The 13,379-nt window shown below is 51.0% G+C and overlaps 1 protein-coding gene across 1 annotated transcript; it reads left to right on the top strand.

The window, feature by feature from the left end:
* Positions 1-48: 48 nt before the first annotated feature.
* Positions 49-11,698, top strand: MTNR1B (melatonin receptor 1B; the record flags this gene model as incomplete). Its single annotated transcript, XM_081153691.1, has 2 exons — positions 49-250; positions 10,827-11,698. The coding sequence occupies 2 exons, from the start codon at positions 49-51 to the stop codon at positions 11,696-11,698; spliced, it is 1,074 nt and encodes a 357-aa protein (XP_081009817.1).
* Between the last annotated feature and the right edge of the window lie 1,681 nt (positions 11,699-13,379).

Below are 13,379 nucleotides of genomic sequence, written 5' to 3'. Positions count from 1 at the left end.
GCCGGAGGGGGCGGCGCGGGGCTGGGGCGCCGCGCACGGGGGTCTGAGATGCCCGGGAACGGCTCCTCCGCTAACTGCTGCGAGGCGGGCGGGCGGGCCTGGCGCCCAGGCTGGCCCGGGAGCCCCCGCCCGCCCTGGGTGGCGCCCGCGCTGTTCGCGGTGCTCGGCTTCACCACGGTGGTGGACGCCCAGGGCAGCCTGCTGGTCATCCTCTCGGTGCTCAGGAACCGCAAGCTCCGCAGCTACGCAGGTGAGCGCCGCGCCCGCCTCCGGGCGCAGGCGGTCCCCCGCGCCTGGCCCGGCCGTCCGCCGCCGCCCCTCCTCAGCGCCGGGCTCCCCTTGCATTTCTAGCCTAGTGCCCGAGTTCGGTGTTGAACTCGAAAGTTCGGGTGAGCTCCCGCCTTCTGCCGGGCGTGCGCGCTGCCGCCCGCCTCTGTGGCCGGGGCGCGCTGGGCGCGCGGTGAAGTTTTCCCTGCGCGCTTCGGGGCTGGGCGCGCGAGCGGGGGACCCGCGGGGCTGGCGGACGTCGCCCTCCTGGGCGCTCCAGTTTGTGCCCCTCCGTGGCCACAGAAATCTCAGGATCTTTAACTCTTCTCTCTCGTCCCCTCAAGCACTGTGGCTTTACGCAGTAGGTGCTTAGAAAACATTTGCCGAGACAGTGAGTGAATTATTGGAAGCGCTCTGGGGGGGCTTTGGGTCGGGAAGTTGTCTCCAGGTGATTTCAAGACCCAATTCCAACCGAGAGAGTGCAAATGCAGAAGTCTGCAGGCTCTGCCCGGATTGAGCTAGATTGCTTTGGGATGGTTTTTGTTGTTGTTTGTTATCTGTTTTTTGTTGTTGTTTTTTTTCCTGAGGCCAGGGCATTCGTGAGATTCATTGAGGATTAATACAGTGATTTGGCTAAATAGTGCTGCAATCTTGAAAATATTTTCCCTCTTTCAATCTACCCTCGTTTTCTCCTTTCCCATACTCAGGTGGGCAGGGAAACAAAATGAGAGGGAGGGAGTATCTGAACTCTGGCCCTGGAGGGTCACTGGAGTGTGCTGACCGTTTCTGCTTGGAAGAAGCTCGATGATCTACTTGTCAATTTGTAATTTGACAAGTTTGGGCCTTAGAGGCAACTCACCTACTGGCGTGAATTAAAATGAAAACATAACAGCAGAAATTCAACTATCTAGCTTAAACATGCTTTTCTAAGGAGCTAGCGTTCAGAATGGCCAGTTTTAGTAAATGACTATATGTTTACATTTCGGGTAGCCCTGTGACTCTAGGATTTTTATCTAAAGAACAAACCAAAAAAAAAAACCCAAAACCCCAAAAAACAAAACTGAGCTTCTATCCATAATATGGAAAACAACATTATTAAGAAGTAAGCTTTCTAACTCAGTCCTTTCAGTAGTGGTGGCTAGTATTATCTGGAATGTATTCACGATATTATTGTAACCTTTGAGTAAAAGCCTGTACATTAGGAAAGAGCAGGTTGTGATTAGAAAGCTGTATTTGATCCTGCCAATCACATTGTCTGTTTGCTGCGGCCACAAGCACTCATTTCCTGCACAGGGAGGCAGGAGCAGACGGAACTGCGCCCTCCAGGTTCTGACCTGGCGGCTTCTCTCCCTGACTGACGGGGTGTTTAGAGAAGGCCTGGTGGGCTGTGGCTCCTGCTCTGTAATTCGGCCGCCTTCCATGAGAGAGGTGGCTGAGGGCAGAGTGTGCTGCCTCCTTTCCCTCTCCCACCCTGCTGGCCTTTCCTGCCCCTCTAGCTGGGCTCGCAGAAACCTTACTGATTTGAGAGCAGGGTCGGAGCAGGTAATGCACATGTGAAGTTGCTGGCACCTCCTCTGTTCTATCCTTCCTACCTCCTGTTGAGTCTGCTACAGCTAAGCACCCGAAAATAAAAACGTAGCACTGTATCTAAGCGACATTGATTCCTGGCACACTGGTGACTGCGCTAGTCATGCAATATAACCAGTTCCTATTTCACCATTGGCTTGCTTTATTAATGATAGTAATGAAAAATCATAGTATTGACTTTAAATCATGTTGGCAGAGTGGTCTTTCAAAAGGTGCTTAAAAACTTAACTTTGAGTAGTTAGCACCCATTCCACTATTAATCAGGTCTTTTCTTACTGAAGAGTTTGGATTTTCTCTAAGAAACTCTTATCTCAGACCTTTCTGTAATTAAGTCTGGTTCCTTAATTCAGTGGTATCAGGAAGATAGGCGTGACAAGGAGAACACATGTGTTTCCAATAACCAAGCACACAGTCCATATTAAGGTCATAGCACCTTTCCCAGCAGACGTCAGTGTCCTTTACTTGACTGTTACAAACCCAGTTTCTCTGTGAGGCAGACCCTTGTCATTCATAACAGGGATGTTCCTGATGGCAGGTAAGTGGTCAGAATAACTGTTCTTTTTTTTTCCGGGACCGACCTGTCTGCTGCATCTGTTGCTGCAGGCTCTGGGTTGACTTTTTCAGGGATAGAACTAGAGAAAGGTAGACAGGGAGGGATGGAGAGAAGGTAGGAGACAGAACCAGGGCACTGACTCAACTTGGAAGGTAACGCCAGGCGTGTGCTCACTCTTTGCAACGTTCTCAGAGCCTCGCACAGCACACATGGCACTGGGTTGGCATCTCGTCGTTCTCAGTGTGTGCTTCCTGGGGATGTGTCACACTTTGGGCTCTCCTGACAGCTTCTGAGGACTTTCCCTTGTGCCTGACACTGCTACTTTTACCCCAAACAAGGCCTCCCAATATCAGTCCCTGTATTTTTAATATCTCTTCCTTCCCATGCTGTTCTGGAACCTTCCTCCATCAAGTTCCTTCTCTCTCTTCTGTATTTGTAACCTCTCCCTCTGTCCCTTTAGCCAACACACACAACACACACACACACTTGTGCATGCATAGGTGTGTACATACACACAAGGGTCTCCAGTGTTTAAAAGAAAGAATCCTGCCCTAGCCAGTGTTGCCAAGTGGTTAGAGCATTGGCCTGCACGCTGAGGGATCAGAGGGTCATGAATTTGATTCCTGGTCAAGGGCACATACCTGGCTTGCAGGTTCCTTCCCAGCTCATCCCGGTGGGAGACAACCAATCTATGTCTCCCTCCCTCCCTTCCTCCCTCCCTCCCTTCCTCCCTCCCTCCTTGCCTCCCTCCCTCCCTTCCTCCCCCATACTCTCTCTAAAAATAACAATGGGAAGAAATATATATCCTTCCATGAGGATTAACAAAATAAAAACAAAGAAGAAAAAGAATCCTTCCTTGATTTTATGTGTCCTAATTTCTTCCCTTCTCAGCCAGACATTTTAATATAATAGTTTCTATTCACTGACCACCCATTGTTTCCCAGGTCCTCAGTCTGGGGTCTGGCCTTCTCAGAAATGCCCCTCCGTCCTGTGTGTGACACTGAGGGCCACCCTCTCCTTGGAGCCTTTCATTCCTTTGGCCTACCTGGGACTAGTTTTTTAATTTCCTTCCTCTCTTCCTCTCCCAGATGCCTGATCCCCGAAAGCTATTCTTGGTTCCTTCATTCCGCACATCCTCATGTTTCTTGCCTTAGAGTACTCCTCAGATTTCCCCTTTCCTGTCCTCTCTGCTCTTACTACAGTTTACACCCTCACTGTCTCTTGGGAAAGCTGTGTCCGTAGTTTCCAGGCGATGGCCTTCCCGCTCCCTCCTCCGGCAGCTGCTGCCACAGCCACAGCCACCCCTGCCTCCAGTGGCCGCGCTCCATCTGCAGACCAAGCTCCAGCTCCCGAGCGGTGAGCCCCGGCCCCTGCACGCTGGGCTCTGCCTTCGCCTTGGGAAGGTCTCTGCCTCTTTTCCGCTAGTGAATATCTCCTTCAGTGCCCTTCCTGGGGTCCCCTCCAGGGCTCTTGGTGTTAACAGTGCTGTGAAAGGCGCAGTTACTGTCTTCCTTCCTTCCATGCGCCCTCCCATTCCGGCCCTCTCCTCGCTGTCCTGTTGTGGGTTTTTCTCTCCCCCCACTGGACTGTGAACTCATTGGGAGCAGAGACTTTTATTCCAGTTCTGTCCACAGAGCCAGGGACACAGTAAAAACTGAATGCAAGTCTGTTAAAACAAATTAAAAACGGATAAGATACCAGGGAAGCGGTGGGACCAAAGGAATTAATTTTGCTTCATGAAGTGGGGTAGACCTGTTACAATGCTCAGCACTGCTCAGGAAATCAGTACAATTCTCATGGAACTGAACCGCTTTCAGCACTAAAAGCCCAAAGCTCACTTCATTCCTGTCCTTGAAAGCTGACCGGCACCTTCTGCACAGAGGCGGGCCTGCTCCCTGATTGCCGTGGTGCGGCCAGCAGGCTCCAGCTGCCCTGTGGCTCCCTACGGTCGTGCTCCAGGGACTCCTTCAGGAGCTGGCCCCTTAAGCTGCCCCTAAAATGTGAGCCTGGGCATCTGCATAGCCAGCCACACGGCAGGGAGCTGAGAGAAACATTCCTTAGTGTCACATCGAGGTCATCTCCATTAGCGAGGAGAAAGCACAGCACCAGTCACGCCTGGCCCCTTGCGCAGCGACCCTGCCTTGCCAGCAACAGGCAGCAGCCAGCGTCCAGCAGTGGTCTTATGCTGCAGCTGGGCTAAAGAGGCTGTCGGGGAGGCGCGGTCAGTGAATGGAAGCTTGGCCATTCTAGGACATTTCGGTGATTTGTAAGGAGGGAGGGTATCAAAGGTCGCTGAACACACAGGCCCTCGGCCGCTCTGTTCACTCTGCGCCGCAGCGGCCCAGCGACGCTCAGGGTCTGCGCCGTCCCTTCTTTGGAACTGGTGACTGAGTTGCAGGTTTCCTGCTGGGAAGTTTCAGCCTGGCAGGTGTTTTGCGTCCCCAGGTAGGTCAGAGCAGAGCCCGCATGTGCATGTGGCCCCTTTTTCCTTCCCCTTCTCCTGCCACTTGTTGTTTGAGGAGGTAAATGATAAAGGAATAAATAGGCTGGCCCTAGACAAAGGCTCTTGAGAGGCGTGGAGGAACTATTTAATAGACCTACGGCCCCTGCTCTCCACGTGTTACAGGGGAAGGCAGGGCCCGCTTCATCGGACTCTATCCTGCGGCGGATCACGCACGAAGATGCCGCTAGCTGACAGGTGTCTTTCCACCTGCTGAGCTTGCCGGGTTTGGAGGGCTTGTTATCAGTGGCAGGCCAAACTGGGCTACCTTGCAGCCCTTCCCTGATGTTGCCTCAGCTTTCCAACCTCACATTTCCGTTCTGAATACCTTATTACCTCTTCCCCAAGCAAAAATGAACACATTTCTAATCCCCAAATTACATCTTTAGCCAAATAATCACGAAAGCTCATAATCCTCTCTCATTCCTACAGTGTAGCTCTCAATGGCCCAGGGATGTGAAGACTTTCGTGGTTGACTGCCTTCCCCACCCCCAGAAAGTTGGATTCCGTGTGTAGCGTGATGCTGATCTTGGGTCTCACCATTCTACATATTTACTGCTGGAGGAGCGTACGTTAGGGAGTTGGGAAGTAAAGTCCAAAGCCCCAGCTCTTAAGGAGCTTATACTCTAGAGGCAACATCTTACCTTCTTTTTAAAAAAATATCTTTATTGATTTCAGAGAAAGGAAGGGAGAGGGAGAAACATCAATGATGAGAGAGAGTCATTGGTCCTCTGCCTCCTGCACGCCCCCCCCGGGGATGGAGCCCGCAGCCCCGGCCTGTGCCCTGACCGGGACTCGGACTGTGATCTCCTGGATCCCAGGTCGATGCTCAACCGCTGAGCCACGCTGGCCGGGCAGCACCTTACCTCCTTCACCCTCGCGCTCCCCACTGCCTTCTCACAGCTCATCCACAGCACCCTAGTCCAGTTCCCTGAACCTCTTCCTTGTTCTCCCTATGCAACTAATAATAGTAGAAAAACAATAATAGCTAATATCACTATGTGCTTATTAGATGCCAGATACAAGTCTCTCTCATTTAAAAGAATGAGGGAGAGACACACAAAAAAGGGAACAAAACCCAGCCCTGCCCAATCTGCCACCAGAGGACATACCTTTCTACGTCCACTCCGTTCCTCTCCTTCCCCGTGAAGGCAGAACTGATGGAGGGAGCAACCTGGACACACAAGTTACCCTCCAGCCTGCAACGGGACTTGCCCTCGCTGACACCACTGTTGAGCTCCCAACTGCCCAGCTGAACGGACATTTTCTGTTCTTTCTCACTTTTGGCGATGACCAAGAAAATCTACACCATTGCCCTTAATCCACTTGACACTTCTTTTTGTTGATTTCCTCCTGTTTCTCTTCCTGTTCTTTCTCACTTTTTCTCTGTGCAGCTGTCGGCAATTCATATAATCCGAGTGCTAGATTTTTGATCTATAAAATGGAAATCACACTATCAATGTTAAAGGGTTCTGGTGAGAAACACTTGAGTCAGTTTATATAAAGGCACATTATAAACTTGACGATGCTATGCCAATCGTCGTTTTGTTATTGTTAAGTGTAATTAAGGTAATAAAAGAGTCTCCAAGTGATCTCCTTTGATGATTCTGGCAGAATGTTTTGTAATAAACATAGCTTTTTAGAAAATGAATGCTTATGCTATTAAACATATTTTCTTCTTTTAAGTGGTCAAAATATTCCCCCAACATATTTTTGTTTACACTGTTAGCTTGCTTAGCAATCCTTTTTCCCTTTACTTAAAAGGAAGTTAGATTTCAGCCCAGCCCTTCTATGATCCATCCACACACTCTAGGATTCTCATAAATGATGTGATTCCGGAGGAAAACAATTCCTGCCCTCAAAGAATTTGGGAATAGAATTAGGAGCTTACGTTAATATAAAAGACGTTTTCGTATTTATAAGGAAATCGGGTTTTTAATAAAAACTTGATCTGTTCACAGTGACTTCAGATGCCTATCCTTAGAAAGTGATAAAACTCTCTCACATTCATTTGGAGATTATTATAATTTCTCGTGCCCTCCCCATACAAGACCCTATTGGAGGGATCGTATTTCTGGGATGAAGGCAGCCTGTTGCAGGGTCTTGGTGATTCTGCCCATTTTCTTGAATTGTCCTGCCTAAGCAGCCCTGTCCCCCGACACTGACCTCAGCCCCGTGCCAACTTATCTCTTCCCCACGCTCCCCACTGTCCCGCGCCGACCTTCCTCCAGCTCTCGCCGCACCGAAGGGCCACTGTTTCTGCGGCTGCTCCGCCAGCAGCACTGTTGGCATCTCAGTGGCAGGGGCCCTGTCTTTCACCCGTCACTGTGCCCTGCCCAGGCGTGGCAGGTGCTCAGCAATGGATTACATGTTTGGATAGATGGAAGACAGGAGAGAATAGAACAAGACCTTAAGGCACAGGAAGCTTAATCCTGTTAGAGGTAACAGACCACCTGTTGACTCCCCTCCTACTCTTCACCGCACCTTGTTTTTATTTAAGTGTCTTCTCTGTGCGTCCCTAAGCTTTGTAAGGGGAGGGAGTGTGTCTGTCTTGCTCACCACTTTTCCCTGAGCCCTGGCATAGGCAGAGCCAGTGCCTAGCAGATATTCAGCAATATTTACTGAATAAATTACTCAATGACTGTGTATGTCCACATTGCCTATTTTAGCTCAGTGACGAGGGACCATTTAAATCCAACAAACTCTTCTCCCGGGCATGCCGGGTGAGCACCAGGAAGAGAGGCAAGGGATTGGAGGTAGCTTTGTCTTCCAGAATTCTCCTATCTGATGAAGATCAGGTAACTCAACACTCATTGGCTCTTTCCTAGTTTACCAGGTCCTCGATAAGAAATAGATTTCCCAGAAAGAAGGAGAGGAGGCGAAGAGAGAGGGGACTGAAGGGAATTACATATTAGTAAACAAAACCCTGTTGAACCCCGTTGTCCTGTGTCTACTGATAGAGGAAAATGGAAATCAGTCACACCAGGACTTGTGATATTTTTTGGAAGCCTGTGCACTGGTGATGACCAGTGCTGTGTGCATCCTGGTTGATTTCTCACCTGTCCAGGGAAGAAATGGATAGAGAACTGGATCTTTCTTTGACTGTCATCCAAGTAGGACCCGACTTCTGACAGATGGGAAACAAAACCAGAGTTTTATTCGCCTGATTTAGAATGGCATCAAGAAAGTCATAAGACAGTGTGACATCTGGGCAGATGACTCTACAGCAGGAACTCGTTGATTTCAGCCTTTTAAGAACAACTGAGTAATAGGAGAGAGTCACTGAATCACTTTCCATGTGGAGTCGAATGTGTTCTCCCTGCTATTTACCAGCTGTTTGCCAGCCTCTGGGCATTATTAGGGGATGAGCCACATTAACATGGCAGAGCTTGACTCGCTTTCCTAGGGAAACAGTTAGACAAGCTGGCAACGGCTCCCAGCAGCTCTTGACTTTCTCCCCATGTACTTTCACGTGCCAAAAACTTGTTTGCCGCTTATCAGGCCTGGTGGAGACCAATATTCCTGTGCTGGAAAGAAGTGATTTTCCTCATAGAAACAGCCATGAGGAATGTGCATGAGGAGGGGGAAGGAGGCCTTTAAAAGACAAGGAGGGAACCGGTGAAGGAATCATCACAGAGAAAGAAGTTCATTAACTCGCCCAGGTTCACATGGCCAGAAAGCGGCCGAACTGAGATTATCCCAGGTCACTCCAACTCCCAGCACCACCTCCAAATGCTAAAGGGACATTTAAAATCCAACTGAAAACAAGAACTTGGAGAGAGGAAATCACTCGCTCTGTTGGGACCAAGTGAGGTCTGAGTAGGGGAGTCAGAGACAGAGAGCTACCAGTGGAGACAGCAAACAAGGCTGGGAATTAAATGGAGAAGCAGGAGACCCCTGCACACCCCAGGCAAGTCCTCGGATGTGTGTTTCTTGCCTTGCCGTACAAACCAGAAAGAATATGAGGGGCCTTTATCCCGTTGAGTCAATAGACTCCCCAAAATAGTAGACTGGAAGGAATCCAGCAGGTCAATCTGAGGCCAGAGTCTCCTTTACCATCAACCTCTATTTGAATGTCTCAAGAGACAAGGGACACTTACTATATCACAAGAACTCTAACTGTCCAAATGATCTCTTTTTATTCCCTTACATCCTGACTCCCTCCGGCCCTAACCTAGCTATCTGAACTTAGTAGTAGTTAGGTCCTGAGAACTCCCAGGGAGCTAATAGATTTCCTTTCTGTTGGTTCTGAGCGGGATTGACCCCAAACCTCTGAGGCCAAAATAGGTACCCCAGGAAGGCTGCCTGTGAGTCTTCCAGGTTCCCAAGGGCACATGGACCATGTCCCATGGGAGCTTCCTTGAGATGGGATGAGAATGTGTGTCGGGACAGAGGAGAGCAGAAGACAGCCCTTTCTCTATGCTGTGGGCTCATAACTGCAAGTTGAAGTCCACCTCACCTAAAGGTCTGACTCAGGGGATCTCCCAGCTGGGTGGCTCTGAACCCCCCTTTATTTGAACTCCCTTGAAGCTGGACCACAGCCTGGCCTCTCTGATTACTGCGCCTTTTAGACTCTTCCCATCTGCCTGACCCTTGGGCCCCTGGGGTGGTCACATCAGCCTCTGGCATGCAAAGCATATGCAGGATGTCAGTGGGGTGTCAGTATCCTTGCCTCTTTGGAGAGTCCCCCTGTGAATCCATTCCTTCTGCCCTCTGTGTTCACCACTCTAAGGCCGGCAGCTGGCACTTCACCATGCAGCAAGAGGCCAGAGGACTAGAAACACTGTGTCCAGCACCCACTGTGTCCCAAGGGCCTCTGCTGGTGGGAGAGTATCTTTTGAGCACACAGTAGGAACTCAGAAAATACAACACTTGGTGAAAAAACAAATGGCATTAGGAATGGAGCTTCTCATGCCTTGAACTTCAAGTTGCCCAAACTTTCAGGTTTTGGGTACTCCATTCATGAGTCATTGTTCGTTTAGAAACAGAGACTGTGTTCTTTTGGATTAAGTCCTATTTCCTCCCTAGGATGCTGTCCCGGGACATGCCTAAAGCATACTAATCAATGATTGTTGAGGTTTTCTCAGGCTTTTTCTTAATGGCTGAGCTTGGTGATGCTGGAGAATGTTCTATTCAGAAGAGGGAGGCAGTTCAGGAAGCCGGGGAAATGTGCAGCAAAGCAGGGAGGCCCATGGAGGCTGCGAGATGGGGAGCACCGAGAGCCCCTCTCCCCCTCCACAGGCCTGGACTCAGCCACAGCACCAGGTGTCTGCCAGTGTGGAACGTGGCTTCGTTAAGGCCCCAGGCAAGGCAGACGGGAACACCGGAACTCACGGTTCCCACTCCCAAAACCGTCCTCCCATGCCACCTGCAAAAAGCAATTCACATTTAGAAAAATGAATGAAAGACACTTGGAAAATGACCTGTTAACCAGTGGGGAGAAGATGCAGAAGGAAACTGTCAGAGAGAGATCCCGAGAGGTGGGCGGGTGATGGTGAATCCACATTCCTGATTTTCAGATTCTTCTCCCCAGAATCCTTGCTGGAGTTAAATGATCAAAACCACTGAGCCCCTGTGCCTGCCATGAAACTAGTTACCATTTGTGAGCACCCACTGTGTCCCCATGCACGATGCATCAGTATTGTCACAGCTACAGTATAAGTAGCATGACTATCCCCATTTTACACATGGGAAAAACGAGGCTCGGAGAGTCTGAGTGACTGCCTCAGTCACACAGGCCGTGGCAGCAGAGAAGCGGTTGGAAGCCTGAATTCTGTGTCTCTAGAAGCCACGTGGTTTCCGCTCCCAATACGAACAATAACCAGTTACTTTGAAGTAACTGGACAGGGAATAGAATGTTTTACAGAAAAGACATCGCAGGGTCTTGTGTTGACTCTCGCTTCCTATCTCCTGTTCCAGGTAATTTGTTCTTGGTGAGCCTGGCATTGGCTGACCTGGTGGTGGCCTTGTACCCCTACCCACTAATCCTCGTGGCCATCCTCCACGATGGCTGGGCCCTGGGGGAGGTGCACTGCAAGGCCAGTGCCTTTGTGATGGGCCTGAGCGTCATCTGCTCCGTCTTCAACATCACTGCCATTGCCATTAACCGCTACTGCTACATCTGCCACGGCAGGGCCTACCGCCGGACCTGCCGGCGCTGGCACGCCCCGCTCTACATCTGCCTCGTCTGGCTCCTCACCGTGGTGGCCTTGGTGCCCAACTTTTTCGTGGGGTCCCTGGAGTACGACCCACGCATCTACTCCTGCACCTTCATCCAGACAGCCAGTGCCCAGTACACGGTGGCAGTGGTGGTCATCCACTTCCTCCTCCCCATGGCTGTCGTGTCCTTCTGCTACCTGCGCATCTGGGTGCTGGTGCTCCGGGCCCGAAGGAAGGCCAAGGCGGAGAGCAGGCTGCACCCGCGGCCCGGCGACATCCGGAGCTTCCTCACCGTGTTCGTGGTGTTTGTGATCTTCGCCGTCTGCTGGGCCCCGCTGAACTGCATCGGCCTTGCTGTGGCCATCAGCCCAGAAGAGATGGCTCCTCAGGTCCCAGAGGGGCTCTTTGTCGCCAGCTACTTCCTGGCTTACTTCAACAGCTGCCTTAACGCCATCATCTATGGGCTCCTGAACCGGAACTTCCGCAGGGAATACAAGAAGATTGTCCTAGTCCTCTGGAAGCCGGGGTTCTGCTCTCAGGACACGGCCAGGGGCAGCCGCCCGGGGGGGCAGCGGGGCCAAGCTCTGCCTGCTGTCAGTGCCCAGCACCCCTTCCAGGCAGGCGCTGTCTAGCCTGGGTCTCAGGCACACCGGCTGGGCCACGAACTTGGAACTGGTGGGAGTGAGTCTGCCCCAAGGGCGCCATCAGACACCCTGCTGTGCGTCCTGTTAGCGCGGCAGCACGTGGCTCGTGGCATTTCATTCTGTGGACAGAGGCCTGTCAGCTCCCTTGGCTCTGGCAGGTCAGGGGACACCTCCTGGGGGCCATGTCCCGGTGAGCGTAGCCCTGGACTTGGCAAACACTCTCTCAGTGGCACATTCGAGTCTTGGCACTTACAAGGTCCAAGGAAGGGACAGAATAAGGAAAGGCCTGGCTGGCGCAGAAGAAGCCAGTTCTTTCCCTGCCTCTCAACTCCCCCCCCCCCCCATGCTTTGTCTCCGCGCTGCTTTCTCTCTCCCCCAAGGGATGGTGGGAATGGATAGCTTCCTGTTCCAAGAACGGAAGAGCAAGCTTGCAGTGCTGGGAGGTGGGTAGTGTGCAGGGGCCTCGGGGGGCTGGGGCGGGTACAGAGGGCAAGCAGTCGGCACCCTGCCCCGCTGAACTTCCCTTCACACACGTGCACGCACCCGCACACACACCATCGTGTACACTGTACCTGCCACCACATGGCACTCTGTGTGATCTGTACATGTGTACACATTGCACTATACATGTACACATACCACAAATGCGCTGCACACGCACACTCTTCAGGCGCTTGGAGCACAGAGTCGGCCTGGCTTCCTTCCCTGGTTCCACCACGTTCAGCTGTGTGAGTTGGGGCAAGTCCCTCAACCTCTGTGTTTCTCAGCTACTCACCTTGAAGTGGAATCATGCCAGTGCCTCCCAGGACTGTTGTGAGAATTCACTGGGATAGTTAGATGAAGAGCTGAGGGCAGTGCCTGGCACATGGCTGGCACTGAGCAGTCATTAGTTTTTGTTGTTATTCTAACTACATAAAATGAAAGATAACCTTGAAGGAGAGAAGAAATCACACACACACATGCGCGCACATACACGAACAGATGCACACACACGCACACATGCACATGCATGCACAAACGTGTACATGTGTGCAGGCGCATGCACACACATGCACACTGGAATGCGAGGAAAGAGAAAGGGAAGATGTGAGTGGAAGTGGGAGAAGGGCAGCTCTACCCGAAATTCATTCTGACAGCTAGTGTGTTTATGGACTTTCCATTTGTAGACGTCTCAAGTCTTTCTTTAGCACCAACAGACTTACCTGCCATCTTAACACCCACAAATATTAATCAAGTGCCAGGTCCAGCAGGAGCGACAAAAGGCATATTGCCTGCCCTCCGAGCCATAGTATGTTAACAAATAATATCAGCTCACATTTATTGGGTGTTGGCTTTGTATCAGGCACTTTGGCAAATGCTTGGTATATATTATTTCAATTAATCCTTATCAGATTCTTTGAGAAGATATTATTATCCATATTTTTAGCAAGAAACTGAAAGACAAAGGTGAAATGATTTCCTGAATTCACAGAGCTGTTGAATTCAAAGCTAGGGGTGGAGCCCAGGTCTGTCTTATGGCAGCACCCACTTTGCCCACCTTCCCCCTATACACACACCTTAGAACGTGTAGCAGCAACAAGGTGGAGTGGGGTATGTACCCCAAATGTATTAGATGCCTGGGGGCTCCAAAGAGAGAGAAGTTACTCCGGCCAGCGGCTGCTTTCCAGAG

The sequence above is a fragment of the Miniopterus schreibersii genome (genome assembly GCF_964146895.1).
Source record: "Miniopterus schreibersii genome assembly, chromosome: 12".
In the NCBI taxonomy this organism is placed as follows: domain Eukaryota; kingdom Metazoa; phylum Chordata; class Mammalia; order Chiroptera; family Miniopteridae; genus Miniopterus; species Miniopterus schreibersii.
This window is presented reverse-complemented; position numbering and strand designations above follow the sequence as displayed.